This window comes from Capricornis sumatraensis, chromosome 5 (assembly GCF_032405125.1).
Source record: "Capricornis sumatraensis isolate serow.1 chromosome 5, serow.2, whole genome shotgun sequence".
NCBI lineage: Eukaryota > Metazoa > Chordata > Mammalia > Artiodactyla > Bovidae > Capricornis > Capricornis sumatraensis.
Genome location: NC_091073.1, coordinates 53,183,716 through 53,208,306, shown reverse-complemented (window position 1 = coordinate 53,208,306; position 24,591 = coordinate 53,183,716). Strand labels below are relative to the sequence as shown.

Sequence of the window (24,591 nt, the reverse complement as noted above, 5' to 3'; positions counted from 1 at the left end):
CAGTCGCTCAGTCATGTCCAACTCTTTGCGACCCCATGAATTGCAGCATTCCAGGCCTCCCTGTCCATCACCAACTCCCAGAGTCTACCCAAACCCATGTCCATTGAGTCAGTGATGCCATCCAGCCATCTCATCCTCGGTCGTCCCCTTCTCCTCCTGCCCCCAATCCCTCCCAGCATCAGGGTCTTTTCCAATGAGTCAACTCTTCGCATGAGGTGGCCAAAGTACTGGAGTCTCAGCTTTAGCATCAGTCCTTCCAAAGAAATCCCAGGGCTGCTCTCCTTCAGAATGGACTGGTTGGATCTCCTTGCAGTCCAAGGGACTCTCAAGAGTCTTCTCCAACACCACAGTTCAAAAGCATCGATTCTTCGGTGCTCAGCTTTCTTCACAGTCCAACTCTCACATCCATACATGACCACTGGAAAAACCATAGTATTTACAGCATAGCCAGGACTAAAACTGAGTTGCCAGGTGAGAGACCCCATGGAGGAAGGAAGCTGTGGGAGGTCACAGGAGGAAACGGCAGCCCACCAGGTCCTGGGAGGGGAACTGAGCTCAAGCATGGTGACTGGAGCCCAGGGAGCCCCCGGCCCCACCAGCACCTGTGTGGGTACAGTGAAGCTTGGCCCGCACCTGCTCTTCTTCCTTGCTGTCTGCTACCCTCTCAGCCAAGAGCATCTGATCCAGAAACCGGGCAGGACGTGCGGTGATCTGTCACTGTCAGCACAGTGTCTGGTTGAACTGGTTTCAGAAAAGGCTTCAGGTGCGAATGAGGGACTCCGCTTGGGGCTGCCGTGGGGGTTGTGATGTCTGTGAGTTTCCCCTGAGGCCCGTAGACTTGCCCAGCTGCAGCGCACCGGGTGATAGAAGAGGACTCAGGACTCAGTGAATCGAACAGGGTGCATTTTTGTCTCCTTAAAGAGTTGGATGGACTTCATCTACAACAGTTGTCCTGCTGTGGGCACATCGCAGCTCTGTTTTCTTTTGCTTCTTTTTAAAAATGTCTCCTGAGTGATATCATCAGCAGTGCTGTTGCTAAGCCTATATTTAGCAACCGAAAATCACGCTCAGAAATACTGTCATGCTTTCTGAAGAAGGCCTGCCCATCACTGCACACATGGCTGCGATTAGAGCCTTCCACCCTGAGCGGGGAGTGAAGCCCTCCTTGAGGGATTTCAAAACACTGCTTCTCCTCCAGCCCAGGCTGGTGGCAGGGAGGGGCGCTTTGTCCTAGAGTACACTCTTCTTGTCTGTCATGGCAAAACTGGTTTCGTCCCTGCACACTGAAGCACCACTGGATGAATTTCTTGCCCCTGTAGATAAACCCAGGGTGAGTACTGTCCTTTAAATGTCAGTAAGTTTGTTTTAGCTTTGGGGCAAACCTTGCTGTAGACTCATCTGCTGCTCCCGGCACGGTGTGTTGTCATAAGTGGTTGTCATAAGTAGGGCAGATCGAGGCTACAGCAGCTACTGCGGAACTAATGGCAAGCAATGACCTCTCTTCTGCCTTCCTTCTGACGCCAGATATTTTCTTTAGAGCTTGAATGAATCCTAGTCAACTTAATAAACAGTGACTCCTGGGGCCTTGTGGGGTAAGTGGGGACAGTGGGGAAGAAGGCACCTCCCCAGCCCCCAGCAGGCAGGCGTGTGTGCCCACGGCGGGAGGGCGGCAGCGGGAGAGCCTGCAAGTGTTGCCTGTGTTCTCCGCAAAGGTGAAGGCTGAGGTTTTGATGCAAAGATTCCTCAAGCTCTGCAGAAGAGGTAGGATTGGCCGCAAACCCACCAGCTCTTGATACTGGCAGTGGGGCAGCGGCTCTTTTCTGGCCTCCCTGCCTTTGCTCCTCCTGACTCTCGGTAGGGGAGCACCTTTATGGTGTCACAACTGTCTACAGACTTTATTTGCTGATTGGTACTTTGCATCTGTACGATTGTCAGTTCTTTGTGCCAAGTGCATCCTTGGACCCCGCCCCCCACCCTCCTGCAGGCATCCAGGACCCACAGACTGGGAACGATTCCCTCAGCTCCTCCACTTCTGTAGGACCACACAACCCTTATGGATGGAAGGTGAAGTTTGGTCTCATAGGAGCTGATGTTCTGGTGGCACGAGATCCCTACCCATTCTGGGAACTGGGTGCCTAAGATGAAATCCTGGGGTGGACGGAGCCAGGGGAGAGCCTGTGAAGGCACAGGTAGTTTTTTAAGTCATTTATGTGTTTTAGTATTAAGCACACTGATATTTCATGGCTGACAAAAATCAGTTTGGTTTCTATAAAAATCTCCACGTATATCACAATGCAGTGTTGTCAACACCACCCCTTCCTCTACTAAATGTTTGCAGAATTCCTGTGCTTTTTCTTCAATAAGGATAAGTTTAATAATCTTCCTATTTTGGATACAAACCAGAGTTGAGAGTCTTACATAATGTTTGGCCCAATTTCCAAGAAAGCTGATGTTTTTTGCTCAGGCAAATGAAGTAATATAATAATTGCTTGAAAATCTTGCTCTGATTTTACGTGGGAGGGCAGCTTTAATCCTTTTTCTCTCCATAGTTCTCATAGTGTTTTTGATGAACAAAACCAAAAGCACTAACCACACTGATTTCTGTTCTTCCACATACTGTGTGGTTTTATGTAATGTCTCACCGTTTTAAAGCAGACAAAACCGCTACATGGATTTTTGTCCAAATATTAGATAAAATGACTCTAACCCTCTAACCCATTCACTGCAGAATGATGACAGTCTGTGAATTTCAGTGCTCTGATTTCTTAGGCTGATACATCCACACCATCGACCGTCTCAGACAGTGGGCCCTTGGGGGTTTCTCTGCTGTGTGTGAGTCTGCAGGGCCTGCACGGTGGGAGTGGGCCGAGTGCCTGGGATGCCATGGCAACTGGAATAGTATCACTAAAAGAAGCACGTTCTCCTCACAGAGAAACGGCTTCGTTTAAGCCTCAGCTTTGACGTGAATAAGGCATCTCACAGAACATTGCTCTCTCAGGGCATTCATTAGATTTCATTTTGCGTGCACGTACTTTTGCGGATCCCCTACACTCATGCTTCTCTTCTGTTTACTTTTTTCAGCGCTTTTGTCCTTTTCATCATAGTCCTATCTTCCTGTATCTGATTCATTTTTAAAATTCATTCACTGTGCATTTGTCAAGCACTAGTCCTGGGGCTACATTCATGCATGAAACAGTTGTTGATCGTAAGAGAGAAACTACCCAGCACAGAGAGCCTTGCACTGCAGTGTGATCGTGCGGGCAGAAGGGTAAAGACCTGCCCTTTACGCAGAGAATCCGAGGCCATCAGGAGTGCAGTGAGGGGACCTCCCTGGTGGTCCAGTGGCTGAGACTCTGAGCTCCCAATGCAGAGGTGCAGTGGGAAAACTGTGTTGGAGGGCTTCATAGGTGCAGAGGTGTACCTAGGAGAGCCAGGTGCCTCACAGGGCAAGCCTTTAATTCTAACTAAATCTTGTGGGTATTCTTCCCACTTTGCCGATGGACAGGTCAAGACACAGTCTAGATCACACAGCTTGGTCGGGAGGCAGAGCCTAATGTACCAGCTGTGCTTTTTAAAAAATACTTATTTATGGTGGGGGCTGGGTCTTTATTGCTGTGCATGGGCTTTCTCGAGTTGCGGCGAGCAGGGGCTGCCCTCTAGCTGCGGTGCCTGGGCTTCTCAATGCCGCGGGCTGTAGAGTGCACACTCAGTAGCTGTGGCACACAGACTTGGTTGTCCTGCAGCATGTGGGATCCTCCCGAATCAGAGATGGAACCCACATCCGCGTTGGCAGATAGATTCTTAACCACTGGGCCACCAGGGAGGTCCCCAGCTGTGCCTGCCAGGCTTCCACACCCCCCACCCCCACCCCCTGCCCTGCTGGTTTCTGGGTTGATTACTTTATTGTGAGTGGTGAAGTATGAAGCCGGCTTTCAGAGATCCATCCCCAAATGCTGGGGTCCTGCTAAGCTGTGCTATTGGCGCAGAAGTCCTAGACTTTTCCACTTCTTGTGACTCCAGGGTGGTTTGTTTTGTGCTGCCTGGAGTCAGGAACTGCTAAGTCACTTCAGTCGTGTCCGACTCTATGTGATTCCATAGACAGCAGCCCACCAGGCTCCCCCATCCCTGGGATTCTCCAGGCAAGAACACTGGAATCAGGAAAGGCTTTATCAAAAACAAGGCACTTGAGCTGGTCCTAAGTAAAAGCTCTACAAGAAGTGGGGCAGGGTGGGGGGTTGCGTGTTGGCATTCCAAAGATAAGGACAGCTGGTCCTGAGGAAGGCTCTCACTAACTTAAAGACTGGCTCTCACTAACAATGAGATGGTGTGGACAAAGGGAAACAGGCCTTTTTTTGGAGCTCGACTTTATTTTAGAGTATTTGCACAGGCACCCCAGTCTCTCAATGGGTGAGCATAGGGGTTGGGCTCTGCCTGTGTCGGTAACACAGACAGCAGAAATGAATGATTTGAGGGTCTTTTTAGGTACAGCAGAGGCTGGGACCCAGCAGTGACACAGTTGGGAAAGGCTGGCAGTGAAACGTGTTCAGTGGAGTTGTGAACGTAGACACTGTCCCGGGGGCAGGAGGGCACGGCAGGAGGTGGACCACAGGCGGCCGCACTGGCTATGGTGTAGCAGGTACCCTAGCGCAGGGCTGATGGCACTGGGGTGACCACCACCCACAAGGCTGCGCCAGTATTAGGGCACAAAATGGCAGGATTCAGACTGAAGCAAAGGTGGGAGGAGGGACCACATGTGGTAATATGTTGTTCAGTTATTAGGTCATGTCCTACTCTTGTTTCCCCATCAACTGTGGCACACCAGGCTCCTCTGCCCTTCACTATCTCCCTGAGTTCGCTCAAACTCCTGTCCATTGGGTCAGTGATGCCATCCAACCATCTCATCTTCTGTCGCCCCTTCTCCTCCGGCCTCCAGTTTTTCCCAGCATCAGGGTCTTTTACAATGAGTGGGCTCTTTGCATCTGGTGGCCACAGTATTGGAGCTTCAGCTTCAGCATCAGTCCTTCCAATGAATACTGAGGGCTGATTTCCTTTAGGATTGACTGGTTTGATCTCCAGCACAATTTGAAAGCATCAATTCTTGGGTGCTCAGCCTTCTTTATAGTCCAACTCTCACATCTTTACATGACTACTGGAAAAGCCATAGCTTTGACTATACAGACCTTTTTCGGGCAAGTGATGGCTGTGCTTTTTAATACATCTAGGTTTGTCATAGATTTCCTTCCAAGGAGCAAGCATCTTAAATTTTGTGGCTGCTGTCACCATTCACAGTGATTTTGGAGACCAAGAAAATAAAATCTGCCAGTTTCCACTTTTTCCCCATCTATTTGCCATGAAGTGATGGGACTAGATGCCATGATTTTAATGTGTTGAATGTTGAGTTTTAATCCATCTTTTTCACTCTCCTCTTTCATCAAGCTCTAGTTCCTCTTTGCTTTCTGCTGTTAGAGTGGTATCATCTGCATGTCTGAGATTGTTGATATTTTTCACGGCAATCTTGCTTCCAGCTTGTGATTCATGTAGCCTAGCATTTTGCATAATGTACTCTGGCTATCAGTTAAATAAGCAGGGTGACTATACAGCTTTTGACATACTCCTTTCCCAGTTCTGAACCAGTCCTTTGTTCCATGTCCAACTGTGTTGCTTCTTGACCTGCATACAGGTTTCTCAGGAGGCAGGTAAGGTGGCAATATGTAGGGTAAATTAACAGGATCTGAAAACTGGTTACGTGCAGGACTTAGAGTTTTAGACATAGACTGGGGAGATGATGGTCACTTTACTGAAGTAGTTAAGGGGGCAAATACTACTCTTCATGTAGGTTTTTTACCAGAGGTTTGTCTTTTTCTTTTTATGGTTATTTTATTTTTTAGAGCAGGTTCAGGTTCACAGCCAATTTGAGAAGGTACAGATATTCTTCCCATATGCCCCCTACCCCTACATGCTCCACTACCAGCACCCCTCCTCCAGAGTGGCCTTCATGTCTACACTGACACACGGTCACCTGGAGTCCATAGCTTACACTGGGTTCCCTCTTGGTGGTGTACATCTTGTGGGTTTGGGTGGCCCTAGGTTTCTGACAGGTGAGTCTGAGGGAATCCTGGAAGGAATCACATAAAGATGTCCAGAAGGCAGATGAGGAGCGAGGTCAGGACAGGAAATTATAAAACCCTGCCAGTGGGTAGCAAGGTTGAGGGGTGCTATGGCCTGAGCACTGAACTGGCTACACTCCCATCAAATATAGTCCGTGTAGTTGAATGAAAATAATGACCAAACCTGACAGAGGACTATGTTTTTCAGTGTTTGGGAGCAAATAATACAGGTAGGAATTGCGTATGAGACTTGAGACAGTATGTGAGCTATGATAGCTGTGGAAATGCTCCGGAGTGTGTGATTTCATGATTATAACAAAAATTTGATTGTTTTACTTGGAACATAGATAGACCAATAATTAAAAGTATGCATAAATGGACAAGCATAGGGCTGGACTTGATCTGTGCTGTAGTTTGGAGACCCCCGATCTAATTAATTGAGAACATTGATCATACCTATCACTAAATTCAGGCTGTCTTATCACAATCTGGCAACAACTGGAGCCTACAAAGTTTACCCTACTTGTGGGTTCACATTCAAGTAACAGGAGTATAAAGCCCCTGCAGCATTAGTGTGCAGTGAGGGCCCTGCCCCTCTAGGGCAGTCCCCTCTGCGGAGTGGGGCGCCCCCTTGTGAGCTCTGTGCAGACACAGCCTGCACTTGGCTCTGCAGAAGTCTCTGCAATAGGAAAGGGAAACAAATCTTAGCTGCCAGAGCACCTGGATTGTGTGATGAGACCACTACGTGCAATGCGGGTTGAAAACTGCACAGCTCTGCACCTTGGCCACAGGAACCCTGACAAAAGTTTTGAGGGCCATCCGTTGACTAAGCAAAGCAGAAACAAGCTGCTTTCAAGCGCTGGCACCCTTCAGGCTGCTGTTTCATCTGTATGCCTTCTGACACTGTTTCCCTTTGGTTTTCAGGGGTGCTCTGGAAGCTTATGTTCAATCAGTAAGAAGCAGAGAAGGCAAAGAATTTGCACCAGTTTATCCCATAATGGTTCAGCTGCTTCAGAAAGCTATGTCTGCTCTTCAGTAAGAATGTGAAGTATTTCTTAATCTCCATTTTGTGCTAACCCATCCAGGGGTGGCAAACACATACTCTAAAAGACAGCTACCATCTACTGTTTCAGAATCTAAGTGACTTTTCTGTATTTCCCTGTTGACCTCTTCTGTTTACCTCTTAAGCACTTCTACCTTAAGTATCATAAAATGTCAAAATAGATTCATCACCACCTTGAAACTCTGCAGAGCTTATTTTTCCAAAAAGATACCAAACTCTTCTCTCCCATCGGGTTTTTCTATGAAGCTATCTAAAACTTCTTTCCCATCACAGAGTCCCCACAGCTTAAGGGACGGGGTCAAGTTCTATAGTAAATATGCTGCTTCTTCCCAGCCGTCGTCCTTTCTTGCTGGGTAAGGAGTTAACCCAGTAGCTTCCGTTATTTGGCTGCACATTAGAATCACTGGTAGCTTTAAATAATCCTGATGCCCAATTTGTACTCCATATTAATAAGTATGGGGGTAGGTAGCAGGCATTATTATTTTTTTTAATAAAATGTTTCCAATGTGCAACAGTTCGGCAACCACTGGCATATCCCAAAGCATATCTGAAGCTCAATGTTGTTTAACCGCATCTTACTGTATCTTTACTAATAGAGCAAGACTGTCTCCGTACTTTGTGTGTCACTCTATTAACAGCAGACTTTGGGGGCTTTTCTACTTTACTACGGAGATGCCAAGCTAAAAATTAGATTTTACTCTGAAAGGAGTCTTATAAATAGTAATCTGGGTCCTTCTTTCTATTGCCCTTGCCTTGTCATTAACATTTTAAAGTTTGAAATCCCACAAGCCACTTGTAAAAATATTTTCCATTTCCTGAACCTATTATTTGGATGACTCATTCATAAAGTTCCATCAGGATAAATCAGAAGTCAGAGATAAACAATTTTTTTCATTTTATTTGAAATAATATACAAGAATATAGTGTGCAAAATTTAGGGGCAACATCATGAAGAAGTGTAATGAACTGAAATCAGTTTTATAGCTGTGATTCCTAACCAGAAACACCACTTGGTGAGTAACATGAAAAGCCATGATTGTAGCTCAGAGCAGACGCAGCTCTACTGCCGTTGTGTTTGCTCTCGTTGTAGACAGCTGGAGGAAAGTAAAGTGCGAGTGTTGCACTGCTTGAGTGCAAAGTCCGCCCCCACCATAGACACGGTGACAAAAACGGTATTAAGATACGTGGCTGAGGAGATATAGGACACAAAGTTAAAAAGACAATGGTGTCAACTGTTAACAGCACCATTACAGTGACTATATCCCAATGCTATTAACTAACTTTACCTTGGCCTGGGCTGGGTCTCCACTGAAGTCGAGGGTGGGCGCCGCCCAGTGTGTCCAACTCAGCTCGGGAGCCGCGGCAGGTGGCTCATAGGCTGGCACTGGCACCATCCACCGGCCCTGTGTCCTGGCAACCTCTTGGCACTGGCCAGACTAGGAGCCCCCATGTTTGGCACAGATGCTGAGCCATGTGGTGGCTGCAAGGCCAGCTCCCGGCTTCTGCTTCACCCCATTATGTGTACAATACAGATTAATAAGCAGTAAGGAGCCAATGTATAAACAGCAGTTACATATTTTTAAATTCCCCTTTTGTACAATTTAAAATAAAACATGTATACACTTCTCCTCTCTTTTCTACTGTACTTTAGCACCACAGGATATCAATTTTCAAGCCTATATTACCTGATAGACATATATGAAGTTTGGAAGAAAAATAAGGCAATTTGGTTTACAATGTTGATAGTTTTAGCTTGCTTAATGCTCTAATGGAGAAAGCAAATCCTCACTCATTATTAAATCATTTCAAGACTCAATGCTATCGGTATCTTATGGTCACACGGATTCAGGACAAATGGTGAGACCTTCATCTTAAATCTTTCCATCAACAGTCAAGCATCCTGTTTAATGTTGCTGTGAGCCCTGTGGAGATAAAATTAAAACTCAGTGAATGCTTACAAATCAATACATAATTTCACAAATGAAAGCTAAGATGGGTAATATATATTAGTAACAATACTATTAAAAAAGATTGCTTTCTCAAAAGTGGTACATTTTTTAAAGTTGGCTAATACCCAGTGGTCCAAGCAACCAGAAAATTTATGAAAATGAGATGAGAGAGATGGACTAGGATGAGCAGAAATTAAAGGGGATCCAGGCAAAGTTCTACCACATGGAATCCTAAGGTAATAACTTAAAAAACCCAGTCCAGTCATATTCTTATATTGGAATCTGACTACTTTTTATAAAGAAATTCTTAAGTGGATGTGAACGACGTGTTACTTTAACAGAAACAGATAAATACACGGGGTGAATTAGAACATCCTTGGCCAGCACTCCTGCTGCAAAATACTGTCGTCCCTTTTAGTGAAATTTCAAATTAAGCTCACTCTATCATGTGAAGTTTTCTTGTAATTAATCAAAAACACAACTTAAAAAAATGCCAGTCTAGTAATGGAGAAGTTCTAAGAATCAAGTCTGTCCGATACAGCATTATTATGGTGCGAACTTGTTTACTAGCCTTCCCAATTTTCTATTTCTTCTCCATCCTGAGATTTTTTTAACCTAGAAATTCTGGGCAAATGTCAGAAGTCCCCATGAAAGTTGGTTAACTTATCTCTACCTCCACCATCCTTACCCATCACCAACTAAGAAAAGCTGTTGAGACATACCACCCCAAATTAGAAAATTTTTCTGCTGTGTGATATTAATGAGTTAATAATCCTTATCTTTCAACCCAACTAGAAATACATTCCAAATCTATCCACTTCAGCATCTCCACCAAACATTTCTACTTTCCATGCTAAAGTAAATGGCACTAATGATGAAAGGCAGCCTACCTTACATGATGATGGACAAACATTATGAGGCTTTGAAAGATAAAAAGGCTGAGAAACAGCTTCAACACCCTTTTAAAGGTTCTAACAAATGCTCTAATCTGATAGTAGAGTTTTGGAGTTACGTCAAGATCACTTTAAGGAACTACTTTTTGAAACATACTGAATTGGTTCTTTTCCTTTTCCAACAGTCAGGATTTAAACGTTTTTGTTCTTCAGCCAAAGCCTTTGCTTCTAATGTATACATCCTCCTCTCCTCATTCTTCATTTTCTTCCACCTGTCACCAAGGATCACACTTATGGCTCTATAAAAGAAACATTTACACAATGCTGAAGGCAAGAATTTTTCAAAAACTCATGTCAAGTGCTCCTACTTCAGGAAGAAATACAAAGTTGAAAAACAAAAATCTTGTCCAACACAGAGAACAGGAAAAGTCAAGACTATAGTAGTCATTTCCAGTAAAATCCTAAGTCATATGGTCCATTCATCATAATCTTGGCAATTAAAGCCTCCTGGAGTAGGACCAATATTTCAAATTGTCAGAGAATATCTAAAATGGCTAAAAATTGGGTATTTTACACAGCTTTGATTTGAAGAAGAAAAAAAAGTATTCAGAGAAACAGTTTAAATTATCATTGGGTACATCAGTTTTTCAAAACTGAGATATTAAGGCAGAGTGTCAGCAGCATGAAGTATTCACCTTCTATTAAAAGCTCTTCTTTTTCTTGGTGCCCATAACCCATCAAGTAGTCTTTTTTCTTTCATGCAACCATAAAGAAAATAGAATGGCATTAACTATGTACTTACTGCTTATCTCCTAAAGACACCACCAAATAAACCTTAGGCATCATCTGTACTTTAAAATGGATTAATTCAAGGAGGACAATTCAGACTGGTTAAGACATCAGGATTGAAATCTGAAGCTGTTTCCTATTTACGAATCGAAGGGCTTCGCTGGTGGCTCAAATGGTAACGGATCTGGCTGCAATGCAGGAGACCCAGGTCCAGTCTCTGGGTGGGGAAGAGCCCCTGGAGAAGGGAATGGCAGCCCACTCCAGTATTCTTGCCTGGAGAATCTCATGGACAGAGGAGTCTCATAAATGGGGTCGCGAAGAGTGGGACACAACTGAGCGACTAACACTTTAATTTCATTTACTAATCTGCTCCCAAACCTACTAAAATAGTCACATCCAGAACAAGCAGACATAACTGTTTTCCTTCTGTGAAGAGCTTAACCCTTAGTTAACTCCCAATTTCATGACACGCAACATGAAAAAGTCCGCAATGACTGTGTGTAGTACATACAAAAGATTTCACACTGGCTGATATGGAGGCTAAAAAACTGGCCTCTAAGCTTTAGAAAAACAGTCACCACAGATGCTCTACTCCTTGAAATTTAAAATGTTATAAATGTATGTTATTTTTTAATATAATAAGCTGATGCAATTAATCATTGCATCTGATTAAAATAAAAACCAGTTTTTATAGTCTCTGGGTTAAAGGTACCATATAATGGTTGACACATGTACTATTTGATTACAAAGCATTCACATATGTATCAATTCCCAACACAGATACATTTGGTAAAAGAAGCTTCTCTTTTTAATAAAAATAAAAATACTGGGGATGGGCAAAATGGGTGAAGCTGGTGAACAGGTACAAACTTCCAGATATAAAATAAGTGATCGGCTGTAATATGCAGAAGGGTGAGCACAGTGAGTAATAAATACTGCGGTGTATTTGAAAACTGCTAAGAAAGCTGATCTTAAAAGATCTCATCACAAGAAAAAAAATCCCTAATCATGGTGATGTATATTAATTAGACTTATTGTTGAAGTATGAAGTCACTCAGTCATGTCCGACTCTTGGTGACCCCATGGACTGTAGCCTACCAGGCTCCTCAGTCCGTGGAATCTTCCAGGCACGAGTACTGGAATGGGTTGCCATTTCCTTCTCCAAGACTTACTGTTGCTATCATTATATACAAATAGCAAAGCATTATGCTGTACACCTGAAACTCAGTATGTAATATGTCAGTAGCATCTCAAATATATGTATATAAAAAGAGATGAGTCATTCAAACCTGATTCAAAGCTGAATTATTCTATGTGCATAATCATTTGACTTTTCTCATAATACTAATATGGGTAAGGGAACTAGGAAGAATGGGAAAGATAATTTGTGGAGAACTTGGTTTGAGCAAGTGAATAGTAGAAGATTCCACGATGAGGTAAGGGTACGAGGAAACGGTAGGAAGGGCTAGCATTAACTTTTATTCCTGAGCTCGACTGAGGGTGCCTCTGCGTTTAGTCTTTTGGCAAATCTGGCAGTCATTAGAAACTGCCAACGCCTGCCCGTCCATTGTAAAGTACCTCCTTGAGGTCTGACAAAAGAAGGTGCTAGTCTTTCCTATAAAAGTGGACCAGCTGTTAAAACTAAGTCCTCTAACAGGCAAGTGACATTTAATATTATTTTAGATGGCAGACCTTTACCTCTTAGGTAACCTAATTATCTGTCTTAACTTTTACTTTAAAGCCAACCTGGACAACAGAATTCAATAATGAAAGCTACTGAAGAATAAGTTGATTTAATTATCGCAGTTCCTGTGAACCCCACAGAAGTATTATTCAAATTATCACACTCAGAATCATCACTATTTTTACCTGTTATCTTTCCCTGGATACATCTGAGTATATTCAACTCTGTATTTTTTGGCAAAAAGCATGAAGGCATTCATTGGTCTTTTGCACTTGTTAGGAGAAGTGGCACTCACAGTCCCTGAGCTGTGGGTTTTGACAGCTTTAGCATACAAAGAACTGGAAGAGAGCTGTGATGATCCCGGTGAACCACAGTTTTTACTGAATCCAGATCTTTCAAAGTCTTGACCTCCAGGTCCTCCACAAGACAAAGACGCACGACGCTGACGAGCCATACTACTTAGCACGTAAACGGCAGAAGAATCCATAGGCGTGAAGTCATAGCTATAAATAAATAAGTTAGCTATAAATAAATAAGTTTAATTCAGTACAATTATCTGATTTGTAAAAACAGGATTAAAAAAGAAGTATCCTTAAGATCTGATTGGAAACTTCTGTGTATTTTACCTTAAATACTACCAACACTACTTTAACAACTTCACCTTTGACAGTTGGTTATAACAGGAAAGCTTATGTGTGCATTTACTAAAATTAGTTTTTTTAATCTTGAGAATACAAAAAGTTTTCTTTTATAAAGTACTTCACCCCTCCCCACCCCAAAGAAACTTATAATAATCCACATTAAGATCCCATACAACTCACTTATTCCTACTTTAGATTTATTTTTGGACAAATCTGATAACCTATTTTGTTGAGCTACAGAAACCTGAAACTAAAAAAATTTAAACAGTAGCAGGCATACATACCAGACCTAAGGACTAACTGCTACAGAAGGTAAGATGTTGGCTAAGGACAGGGAGAATTGGTTAAATGTAGCTGAAGGAACTTAAAATGCACAGTAGCCCGATCATTTGTTTAGGTACAAGCAGTCATACATGCATACATCTCCCCTAAAGGCGATCGACATAACACAGCCTAAAACTTAAACACCCACACTTGTCAGAAAGACTACATTTCGCCTGCTATATTCAGTTTATACAGGTATCAAAATAAGTTCTCTATATTATCTTACTTTCTCAATTATCTTGCTTGTTGATTATCCTCTCTATATGAAGAAACAGGCTAAAAAAAGGTAAAGTATCATTCACCCACAGCCTCACAGCTATTAGCTCTCAATCCTCATGTCTGTCCATCTCCAAAGCCCCAGGCTGCCTCAGCAATATCATAATACTCTGTACCATTGTTGGCAAACCTCAAGGTGAACAATCATCAGACTTACTGAAAACATTGTCTGAAAATTAGAGATAATGAGGACCATAGCCTAAAGATAACCTATTAAAAGAGCTCTCTTGTTCCAACTGTGTAAATTTTTTTAACTTTCCGCTTACATTTTTAATCTTAGCAGAAAATCTTTTACTCTAAACCCAACTCTCTCTCCCCCTGAAAACATAAATTCTAGCAATACATCAACAGGTTGATATGAGCTACAGGAATAGTATCTGCCTACAGGTAAAATATAAGATTACAGATGATTCTAGACACATACGGAGAGCTACATGAGTGGGGTCCACACCATTCACTGCACACAATAAAAATGACTTTTACCAATTTTCACAACATCTGTTTTAAAAGGTATCACAACGAGCAACAAAGGTTTACTGTATAGCGCAGGGAACTAGTCAGTATCTTGTAATAACCTATAATGGAAAATAATCTCAAAAATAAGTGTATAACTCAATCACTTTGCTGGGTACCTGAAACATTATAAATCAACTGCACCTCAATAAAATATATTAAGGAAATAAAAGGTATTACATGAAATAAGTGTACTTGAAGAAGTATGACTCCAAAATCATCCAGTAAATGCTTAGCAATCAGTATTAAGCCAGAGAAATAATTTTTGCTACCTCAATCTCCTCCCATTTGTAATTTAGAAAAACAGCAAACCTAACTACTGTAAATGAACCTGACACAAAATTATTAATCTCTACTGTGCTTGTGTGCTAAGCTGCTTCAGTCATGTTCGATTCTTAGGGATCCCATGGACTGTAGCCCACCATCCTCCAGGCAAGAATACTGGAGTGGGTTGCCATGCCCTCCCTTCAGGGCAATCTTCCCATCCCAGGTATCAAATCCCTAACTGAAGGAAAATATTTAATTACAATTTGAAATACCAAGAGATTTAAAAATAGGGTAAGCTAACTGACTACTGAAATTTGAAAATACCACCATCTAGTGGTACAACCAACCATCCATTTCCACTATGGGTAAAATCTGTAGTTTGAAATATTCAATCACAGAATTCAGATTTTGACATGACCATAGCATTACAATATCACATAAAATCAATCTTTAAAAAGTTTAATTTTTTTGCTATATTGAACATTCACTGCCTTCACAATCTGCAGTTCCTAAAATATGCTTTTATTTCACACCTCACTTTTTCTACATACCATTCCTCAAGCTTACAACGCCCCCTTTCCCACCATCATTGTCTATCACTCGTAAAGAAAAACTCTACAATATTGTAGTGTATATTAAGCAAATCACAAAAATGAACTCCCTTAACCCTTCTACAGCTTGTTTTTTCTTTTTTCAAAGACCCACAGAAAAATTGAAAAATTAGCTTATCCCAATTTCCACAGCAAATCTATCACAAAGCCAGGACCTGAATCCTGGCAGTCAGCTCCAGAACCAAGGTGCCATTAGACTACACTGCCTCTCAACCAGCACATCACACCCCATACACACGGACTCACTCATCACTTCTTTCTTTAGACTGGAAGCAGAGAGGCAAGCTTATGTTTTAACTGATTTTAAAATCCCCAATTCCAGCACATTCTAGGCGCTCAAAATGTCTGATGACTGACCAAGAGGGTAAAGGAAACAAATCTGGAGAACGTAAAAACTGGGCTCAAAGCCCATCTCTGCCACTTACCAATAATACAGCCTTGGGCAGGTAATCCTGTAGCCTGTTTACTCATCTCTAAAATGAAGAGAATACATGCTATGCAATGCTGCATAGCTGGAAGAATAGACTATATAAGACAGGCAAGCTCACAGGTACTCAAGTGAAGGATCAATTATTATTGACAAAGTAGCCTAGATTGGTAAAGTGACTATCCCTAAACCTGCCCAGGGATGCCTAGAAGATTGGCCTCAATGCCCAATTGTCTCAAATGGGCTTCTTCAAGTCAAATTCTCACTTGGAAGCTTCCTTTCTACAGCAGAGCCACAAATTGTGTTTAAGAGCTCATCAGTTTATTGCTGACTTCTGGTCCTCTGCAAGCCGACGTCGACTCACATGCCCTTCTCCAACAAGCATGACCCAAAAGCACCTATCGTGTTGCCAGCAATGTCTAGCTGGGTACTATAAATTCTAGTCTTCACAACAAGGAGTAGAGTTAGGTGGTGTTATTAAATCCATCTTACAGCTAAAGCACTGAGGCTTGCATCTGCAATAAGAGAGTAAGTCGAATCTAAAATACAACACATGGAATTCCTTGGCCATCCAGCACTTAGGACTCTGTGATTTCACTTCCTAAAGCCTGGGTGGGCACTAAGATCCTGCAAGCCAGATGGCATGGCCAAAACAGAACAGACTTGCCAAGGGGGAGGAAGGGTGTGGGAGGGAAGAACTGGGAATTAGGAAATGCAAAAATTATTATATACAGAATGGATAAACAGCAAGGTCCTACTGTACAGCACAGGGAACTATATTCAATACATTGTGATAAGCCATGTGTAAAAGAATATATGTATGTATAATAAAACTTAAAAAAACAACAAATAAATAGGATATTTCTAATATTACTGAAGTTCTACATTGGCCACACCCAGAGATAACCACTCTCCTGAAATGTTTATCATTCCCCCTTCCAGTAATTTTATTATAAAATATTCATAAACGATAAAACTGTAACACTGTTAAAATGGCAACTATATTAACATGTTATGTTACTTAGAATGTTTAACTGTGCAGAATAAAGAACATCACAGGCTTGCTGTCCTTTCAAACGGTTACTTACAGGCTGGCAATGACTAGCATTTGGAATTAGGATTTCAAGAGGGTTCCCCTCATTCCCACAACTGGTAAAGTGGCTCATTGTTCCTAAACTGTGGGTACTGAAAATACTGTTTACCCTAAACACCTGCTTTCGTTCAGGAAGCTTTTGGTACATGCCAGGCAGAGAGCCTGTGCACCCAGCTCCCAATAAAACCTCTAGTGTTGCATGTCTAATAAGCTTCCTGGCAGATGACAACTCCTACGTGTTGTTACAACTCCCTGCTGAGGGAAATAAGCCTGTCCTGTGTGACTCCACAGGGAGAGGACTCCTGGAAATCGGGCTTCATGAGACTTAAGCCCACGCCTTTCCTTTTCACAATTTTGCTTCATATCCCCCCTTCACTGTAAGAAATCATAGCTATACATGTGACTCAGTACTGAATCCTGTGAGTCCTCCCAGTAAGACACTGAACCTGGGGGTTAACCTGAGGATCCCTAACTGTATATATTTTATATACAACGTGTGTTAGTCACTTAGTCGTGTCCAATCCTTTGTAACCCCATGGATAGTAGCCAGCCAGCCTCCTCTGTCCATGAGATTTTCCAGGCAAGAATACTGGAGTGGATTGTCATTTCCTTCTCCAGGGGATCTTCCTGACCCAGGGACTGAACCTGGGTCTCCTACATTGCTGGCAGATTCTTTACCATCTGAGTCATAGAAAGAATATATAAATTTTTACTTAACATTTCTAAAGTTGATCCATGTTTAAAAATGTATGTCTAAGGTGGCACTAGTGATAAAGAATCTGGTTCAATCCCTGTGTCGGGAAGATCCCCTGGAGAAGGGAATGGCAACCCACACCAGTATTCTTGCCTGGGAAATCCAAGGACAGAGGAGCCTGACAGGCTACAGTCCATGGGGTCGCAAAAGAATCAGACACGAATGAGCACACACAAGATTCACTTCTTTTCCACTGACGAAAAGGGTTCCATTGCATGAATGTATCGCATCCGGTTTCCAGCGAATGAGTGCTGACACTGTGTCCATGCTCTCGCTGTCATGAGCTTCACAGAGCTCCTAGTGCACGTCTACAAGCACTCACTCCCTCTGGTGTACATACAGAGGAATGGAACTGCTGATATTCGGGGGTGACAATAAAGCCAAATTATCTTCCAAAATTTTTGTGTCAGTTTACACTCTCACCAAAACATTAGAGGCATCATGAATCTACATCCTAAGAATACTGAGTATCGGACCTTAACATTGTCTTGTTTTTCAAAGATGACTGTATATGAAAGAATCAAACAGCATTTAGATTCCAATCGTAGGGACGTTTAATGAGCATACACTCTGGGTCAGGCCCTGTGCTGGTTACCTTTTTTTCCTTTTTAACAGTCTCACTTATGCTTTCAAAATAAAAACATATTAACCTTATATTAAACTGAATGAATTGTCAGCCCAGCAAAACTCCTCAGAATTCTCTACTTAAATGCTTATGAATTTGTTAATTATCACAAAGAAACAATGGGTCTTAAAATCCTAGATATTATATTCAGACTTTCTCTGCATTCCTTCTGGGAGAAGGGTGACCCAACTGCCCCCATCTTCCCAAGACTGAGGGGTTTCCAGGGATGCAGGACTTTCAGTCCTAAAACCAGAAAAGTTCCGCAAAAATTCAGTTGGTCAACCTCCTTGAGTGTCAGCACACATGGGTTCTTATCCTGTTCTACAACTTGTTAAACAAGGTGATCTCAAGAAAAAATCACTTTATTCAAGTCATTCCAAATATTAACTTTTTTGCTATTCTCACAATTGTTAATCCATACAACTAAAGATCTTGGTCAAACTGAGTATTAAAGAGTTAACTAAAGGAAAAAGGATACAATTAAAAGATTAATGAACTGGTTCAAAACAACTGGCCAGATTTAACAAATTTTTTTAAACTATCAAAGCTGATCTATTTCAGTAGGATCTTGTTGTTTATCTATTATATGTATACAATTTGTATCTGCTAATCCCAAACTAATTTATCCCTCCCCATCCCCCTCAGGTAACTTTTTCAGGTAAGTTTGTCTATCTGTTTTGTAATAAGTTCATTTGTATCTTTTTTTAAAGATTCCACATATACGTGATATGGTATTTGTCTTTCACTTACTTCACTTAGTATAATCATCATTGCATCCATCCATGTTGCTCCAAATGGCATTATTTCATCCTTTGTAAAACTTCTCTAGAATTACTATTTTAATTACCAAGTATTTTTTCATTTATTCTTATACTGTTGACCCTTAAACAATATGGGTTTTAACTGCATGGGTCCACTTAAACATGGATTTATTTTTTTCAATAGTGAACACTACTCAGTCCATGGTTGGTCAAATTTGCCTACACGAAAAGCTGGCTATAAGTTATATGTGGATTTTCAACTGTGTGGGGTAGTGTCCCTAACACTTGTGTTGTTCAAGGGTTGACAGTACATACTTCTTCTAAGTAGTCCTTTTTAATTCTCACATCTTTAAAGGTTTAACCTCCTAAATAGCAATCATTAGGGAGATTAAGAGTTAACTTTAACAGAGGAAAAAAAAGAATTATTTACTATTACCTTTTAAATGTATCAAAAACACCTGAATCATCAAAATTAATGGCATCGGGGTGTCCAGGAGGTAGACATACATCACCAATATGAATTTCACAACATGGAATGCCATGCTGTACCACAGTCAAGCTTGGATAAAATGATGACCAACCTAAAGTTAAATCAAACAATCATTACATAAAGGATAGAGACTGAAAGAAGGCACCCAAATTATTTCTTAGACATGTCACCTCTGAGTGTTAGAAACAAAAAATAATATTTCAGAGATTTGTAACACAAGTCATATATCTTTGCCACAAAACAAATCCAAGTATTTTATTTAAGCAATGCAAAAAGCCCTCCAAAACTAGTTTAATTCAGCATTTTACTAATGTATAAGTTCTATCAATCAGTACTCCATCTACCTACAAGATAGTAAGTGATAAATGATGATGACTGAGACCATGAAATAGTCTCTGAATCATTACATTTGATACTGTGTTAATGTGACTCAGGTATAAAGCATAGTTGGCCTAAACCAAATTTCAATTACCAGAATATTTCATTCCCCAAATTATATCAAGACAATAGAGAGCTTATTATGGTATACCCTACATGAATCTACAAGTTCATACCCACAGGAAGTAGAGCTCCACCTGATTACTGCTAAGAGATTTAAACATCAGTAGGTATTGTAAGGCACTTCCTATGGTAGTTTTAGTGTGAAAGAAGATTTCCCTTCAAAAGTTGTTTTTTAATCATCAAAAATCACGCCATAAGACATAACTACAAGTTTAAGAAGCTTTCTTTAAAAGTTATGACAAATTCAAATTGAAGCCCTACCTTTATTTTTAACATAGAAAGGGTGGTCCAGTTTACACTCTACAGTAAGTAAACCATCTTCCACTGTACCAGGATCAAAAGTCAACTTCAGTACAGACTCACCAAATGATACACTTTCTTCATGTGATAACAACTTTAGACCATCAGAACCATAGCCCTGGAAATACATGCATAGAGCAAATAAATTGGCAATGTTCAGTTCAGCATGGAGTGATGTTCCTATTGTGTGTAAGATTTTGTAGAAAAGGTAAAAATAAGATGGGATTCTTGCCACTGAGGAGCTATCAACCCAGTAGTGAAGAAAGGCAAATATATAAATTACTACAATATAAAACAGACTGGAATCAGTACTTCAATGTAAAAATAAATAGTGCTATATGGAGTTTAAAGGGAGATATTAACTCCAGGAGATTAGGAGGGCTTTAAATTCCCATGTGAAATGGAATCTAGAAACACTCTCCTTATACCAGGAATAGTTTTAACTAGAAACTTCTTTGGAGAATGCTGAGTATTTGCTAAATTACAAGATGAATTCAGAGTTGGGGCAAATAAGGCTGCGAAGAAGGGCCCAGTTAGTAAGTAAGTAAAGAGGTCTTAAAGACTGGCAAAGTGCTCAAGCTTTCCTTTGAGAAGGATCTGGGAAGTCAATGAAAGTATTATTGTTAATGACTCAATTTTATGATGATGACAAAGACTACAGATAAAAGCTATCTCTAGTATTCAATTTATTTGAAGATTCAACAGGAGAAACCCACTACAGTCTTGAATCTGACAACTGCAATGGTGGTAGAACTGGGCTGAATAAATTCAACCAGTATTTATTGAGTGCTCAGTAGATGCTAGGTGCTAGGCTCTGAAAACACATGATCCCTACCCTTAAATTCACAGAAAGACAAAGGAGACAGACATGCCAATGGCTAGCTGTAATATCCAATCAAAGTTAACTAATAAAAGAAAATAATAAACGTAAAAAGTCTTGAAGGAAATAGAATGGATCAACTGAATATGAAGGGAGGAAAGGAAACAGTCAACTTCATGTTTTGAATGAAGCGAACAAGATAGATTTTGAATCTGGCAATCAAGAAAAGATAATAATACTCCTAAAAGAAAGGAGGAAAACAGCCTGGAGGGGAAGATAAAGGCAGTCCAGTGTTGGTTATACTAATAACTAGATTAAAGAATCTTCTGATTCTTCGCTCTGTAAGAACTTAAAATCAATCCAATTCCATCTTACAAAATAGGAAGCCAACACCCAGTGGGGCAGACAAACTGCCCAAGGCCAGTCACAAAAATGTTAATAGCTGCTGGTAGAGCAAAAAAGAAGAGCACAGCTCTCCTGACTCCAAGACCAGAGCAGTTTCCACAGGCCACAAGGAATTGCTTTGAACATTATCATCAGTGAGGAAGTGTAAATAGAGTGAGGAGGGGTAGAATCTTATCTAACATTCAACATCACGGGCAGACAAGTCAACAGTAAAAAAAACCCAAGACATCAGAAAGAAAATCAGGGCAGCACCATGCTATACAAATCAAAAGAAGACAATCCACTGTGCAGAATGCTGCAGAAATGACAAACAAACCAAGCAGATTTCTAAATCAGAATGAAACCAGTAACCTTTGACACAATTTTAGTAGAGCTACAGAGCCCAAGGAAAGACTACAGTGAACTTTACAATACAGTGCTTACAGCATGAAGGAAAACTGAAGGCATCAAGACTATCTTTCTCAAGGACTTAACAGATAGCACGGTCAAAACAGGAATTTTTAAACAAGCACACTTCACAGGCCCATTTTCTCTGCCCAAAGTGGAGATGGAGAAAGTGAAGATTTCAAAGATAGTTTCATCAGTATTTATCCACTGCTACCCATTCCTGCCTTTGCTTACCAACTCAGAAAATAGCAGCATTTTATTGGGTCATTTTAAAAGTAACTCAACTCTCTATCCACGGGGGAATTAACCACTTTGTAGATTACCTAAGATAAGGCTTTGGTTTATTTATTCATTTTATGTTTAATGCCAGTTTAGTTTTCCCTAAAATGCAATGTGTAAAAAGTGCTAAGAAACTTTTTTCCCATCTAAGAAAGCTTCATTATCAAGGTAGGATCTCAAGTCACTGTTGTTCACACCAAGAGGATTCACAAAAGCTCCTCCCAAAACGCAGGATGCCATGTAACATAAAGCAAGTGGAGGATACATCTGTAGATTAATAAAAAACCTGTGCTCCCTTTGAAAGACTTGGAAAAGTTTAAAGAATTTTAAATCAACCTTGTGAGTGCCCATCTGGACATCCTCCTCATTATCACAGCCTTCGGTTCTAGCAAAATCTTCCACATTCTGCCATTCCTTATTGCTTCCCTTATGAAAGCATAGTCGTGTGCCTAAAGTTGAAATAAAAAACAAATATTAGATATGTGATCAGTGTGTTTGCTACACTAGTAAACTAAAAATTCAAGCCTTTTTTTAACCTTTCAAAAAACAGTGCCAAGCAGTTGAAGGCCAGGAATTGCACCACCCCAAGTCATCATCATCTGAAAGGGAGGACATGCAGAAAATGCCAGATTCCGACTCACTGTTTGCCTGTGGAAAAAAGCATTACAAACTGTTTAGTTTTTATTTTCAATGTATTTTGTAAATATGTGTCTTCAGACTTTATTAGTAGGTAACTTACTAATTTTAAACTGTGGGAGAAAAAACTGCCTTCTGATGTTTTGGGAAGTTTAGTTAAATGCATTTTCTTACTGGTAATTCTGAATTTTTCTAACAGTTATTAGAGCTATACATATAAAATCAAACTCAGATCACTAGCAGAAAAACAAGACTATTTTCCATCTGTATGTACTTCAGAAGACACTCTTAGTGAGGGACAAGTTAATGTTTTTCAGCTGCCGTGCAAACGTCATAAAAGCTTAATTTCATGAATGAACTTACCCTTTCATGTCTGACTGGTGTTTGCTCCTTCCAGTGATGAGGGAAGGCCGGCTCACCCTTAGAAGAGGCCACCGGTGGAGGGCGTGCGTAGGAATGTAAACTTTTGCTAGTAGCTATGATGTGTACAGGAGATGATCTAAAATAAATCAGCCACTTTAGTTACAAAGCAAAGGTCCTTAAACTAGGGCTTTCCTTTTGATGAAAAGAACTTCACATTCACCATACCAGTGTTATTACATGTAAGACACCTATGGGAAACACTGGTGAAGATAACAAAAATTTCATCTATAGTGTGTTGTTGTATAACTTCTTTCCCTCTTCACACATTTTAAACACTTTTTTTCAGATGAGATAATATACTTCGAATTCCAAATTACTGTTTCCTTCATTTATTCACTCATTTTTGTGTCACTAGTGAAAGTGAAGTCGCTCAGTCGTGTCTGACTCTTTGCGACCCGTGGACTGTAGCCCACCAAGCTCCTCTGTCCATGGGATTCTCCAGGCAAGAATATACTGGAGTTGGTTGCCATTTCCTATGTATCACTAAATACAAACAAATATACAGCTGCCTTCATGAAAGATGATGCTCCTCATGCAGGGCTCCCTGTCCCTTTCTGTCTTACTCTGATGTGGTCACTAAATCTCATTCTGAACAGGGCCTCCAAGCTCTATGTGACAAACTTGGAACTCCTTAGCTACCAACCACTTGCAGATTCAATGAATTACCTGAAGCTGAAATGTTTAAACGTATTATAGTAGAAAACAGCCTATTTGCAAAGCAGGTACACATAAAGCCAGCTACTTCAACCCCCAGGATCACCTTAAAAGAGTAAGCTACCTCTTCCCCTTCTTTCCTGTCAAAGGTCTCTTTACCAGGCAGCACTCCCTTCAGACTACATGGGGCTCTCAAGAACACACTAAGAGCCTTCCCCCACAGGCCCGTACAGGGCAAGCACTAATGTGCACTGATTCAGGAGATTGGAAAGTAGCAGAGAAGACTTAGGGTCAACTGAAGGTCCCCAATCAGGACAATTCTTCATGTCAGCTAGGGATTTGGTCTTTAACAAAAAAATGTTTACAGTGTCTGTACTAATCCTCTTTCTAACAAGAGGAGGGCATCTTACTTTCCAATTTTGCACTTACTCCGTGAGAAATCTATTAGTCCCTCGATTTTTCTAATCTTAAGTAACATTTTTATTATACCTTTGCAGAAATTACTCTCTATATAAAACTATACTGTTTTCATATTCACATAACTTAAGTAAAAACCCAAGTTAGTTTCCACATATTTTAGCATACTCTCCAACCAATTTTCAAAATATAAATGCTTAAATGTTTCATCTTTTATTTCTTCCTTTTATTACACATTTACATATTTATTGAGTGGCCAAACTGTTGAAAATTGCTTAAGCTTGTCCCTGCTTTCTTAATAAAAGAAAATTAAGTTTATCAGTTCTTCTGTATAACCATTTAAAAGAGAACAATGAAAAAAATGAGAGGACAACGTAGTGTTCTAAAGCATGTGGCCTAAATGCTCTAAAAACTAATATGCTGATGTGTCTGAATGACTGACACCATTGTCTCCTCATCCCTCTATGCAAGCATAATATAAATTTTATCTGTCCTCAACCCC

At 40.9% G+C, this 24,591-nt stretch overlaps 2 protein-coding genes across 9 annotated transcripts in view; one reads left to right on the top strand and one right to left on the bottom strand.

Moving 5' to 3' along the window:
- Nucleotides 1-8,812, top strand: part of COG5 (component of oligomeric golgi complex 5) — a 275,606-nt gene extending 266,794 nt beyond the window's left edge. For all 8 annotated transcript variants that reach the window (XM_068973076.1, XM_068973075.1, XM_068973071.1 and 5 more), the window contains one exon: nt 7,032-8,812. In XM_068973076.1, the coding sequence (XP_068829177.1) occupies nt 7,032-7,146 (115 nt within the window). In that variant the 3' untranslated portion in view covers nt 7,147-8,812. The remainder of the gene's footprint in view (nt 1-7,031) is intronic.
- The window catches only part of HBP1 (HMG-box transcription factor 1), a 30,805-nt gene continuing 14,284 nt past the window's right edge, over nt 8,071-24,591 (bottom strand). Inside the window, exons 4-11 of the mRNA XM_068973078.1 lie at nt 22,959-23,094; nt 22,496-22,607; nt 22,296-22,408; nt 20,030-20,186; nt 19,214-19,358; nt 12,671-12,988; nt 10,170-10,311; nt 8,071-9,092 (exon numbers count right to left, since the gene is read on the bottom strand). Coding sequence (XP_068829179.1) covers nt 9,075-9,092; nt 10,170-10,311; nt 12,671-12,988; nt 19,214-19,358; nt 20,030-20,186; nt 22,296-22,408; nt 22,496-22,607; nt 22,959-23,094 — 1,141 coding nt within the window. The 3' untranslated portion in view covers nt 8,071-9,074. The remainder of the gene's footprint in view (nt 9,093-10,169; nt 10,312-12,670; nt 12,989-19,213; nt 19,359-20,029; nt 20,187-22,295; nt 22,409-22,495; nt 22,608-22,958; nt 23,095-24,591) is intronic.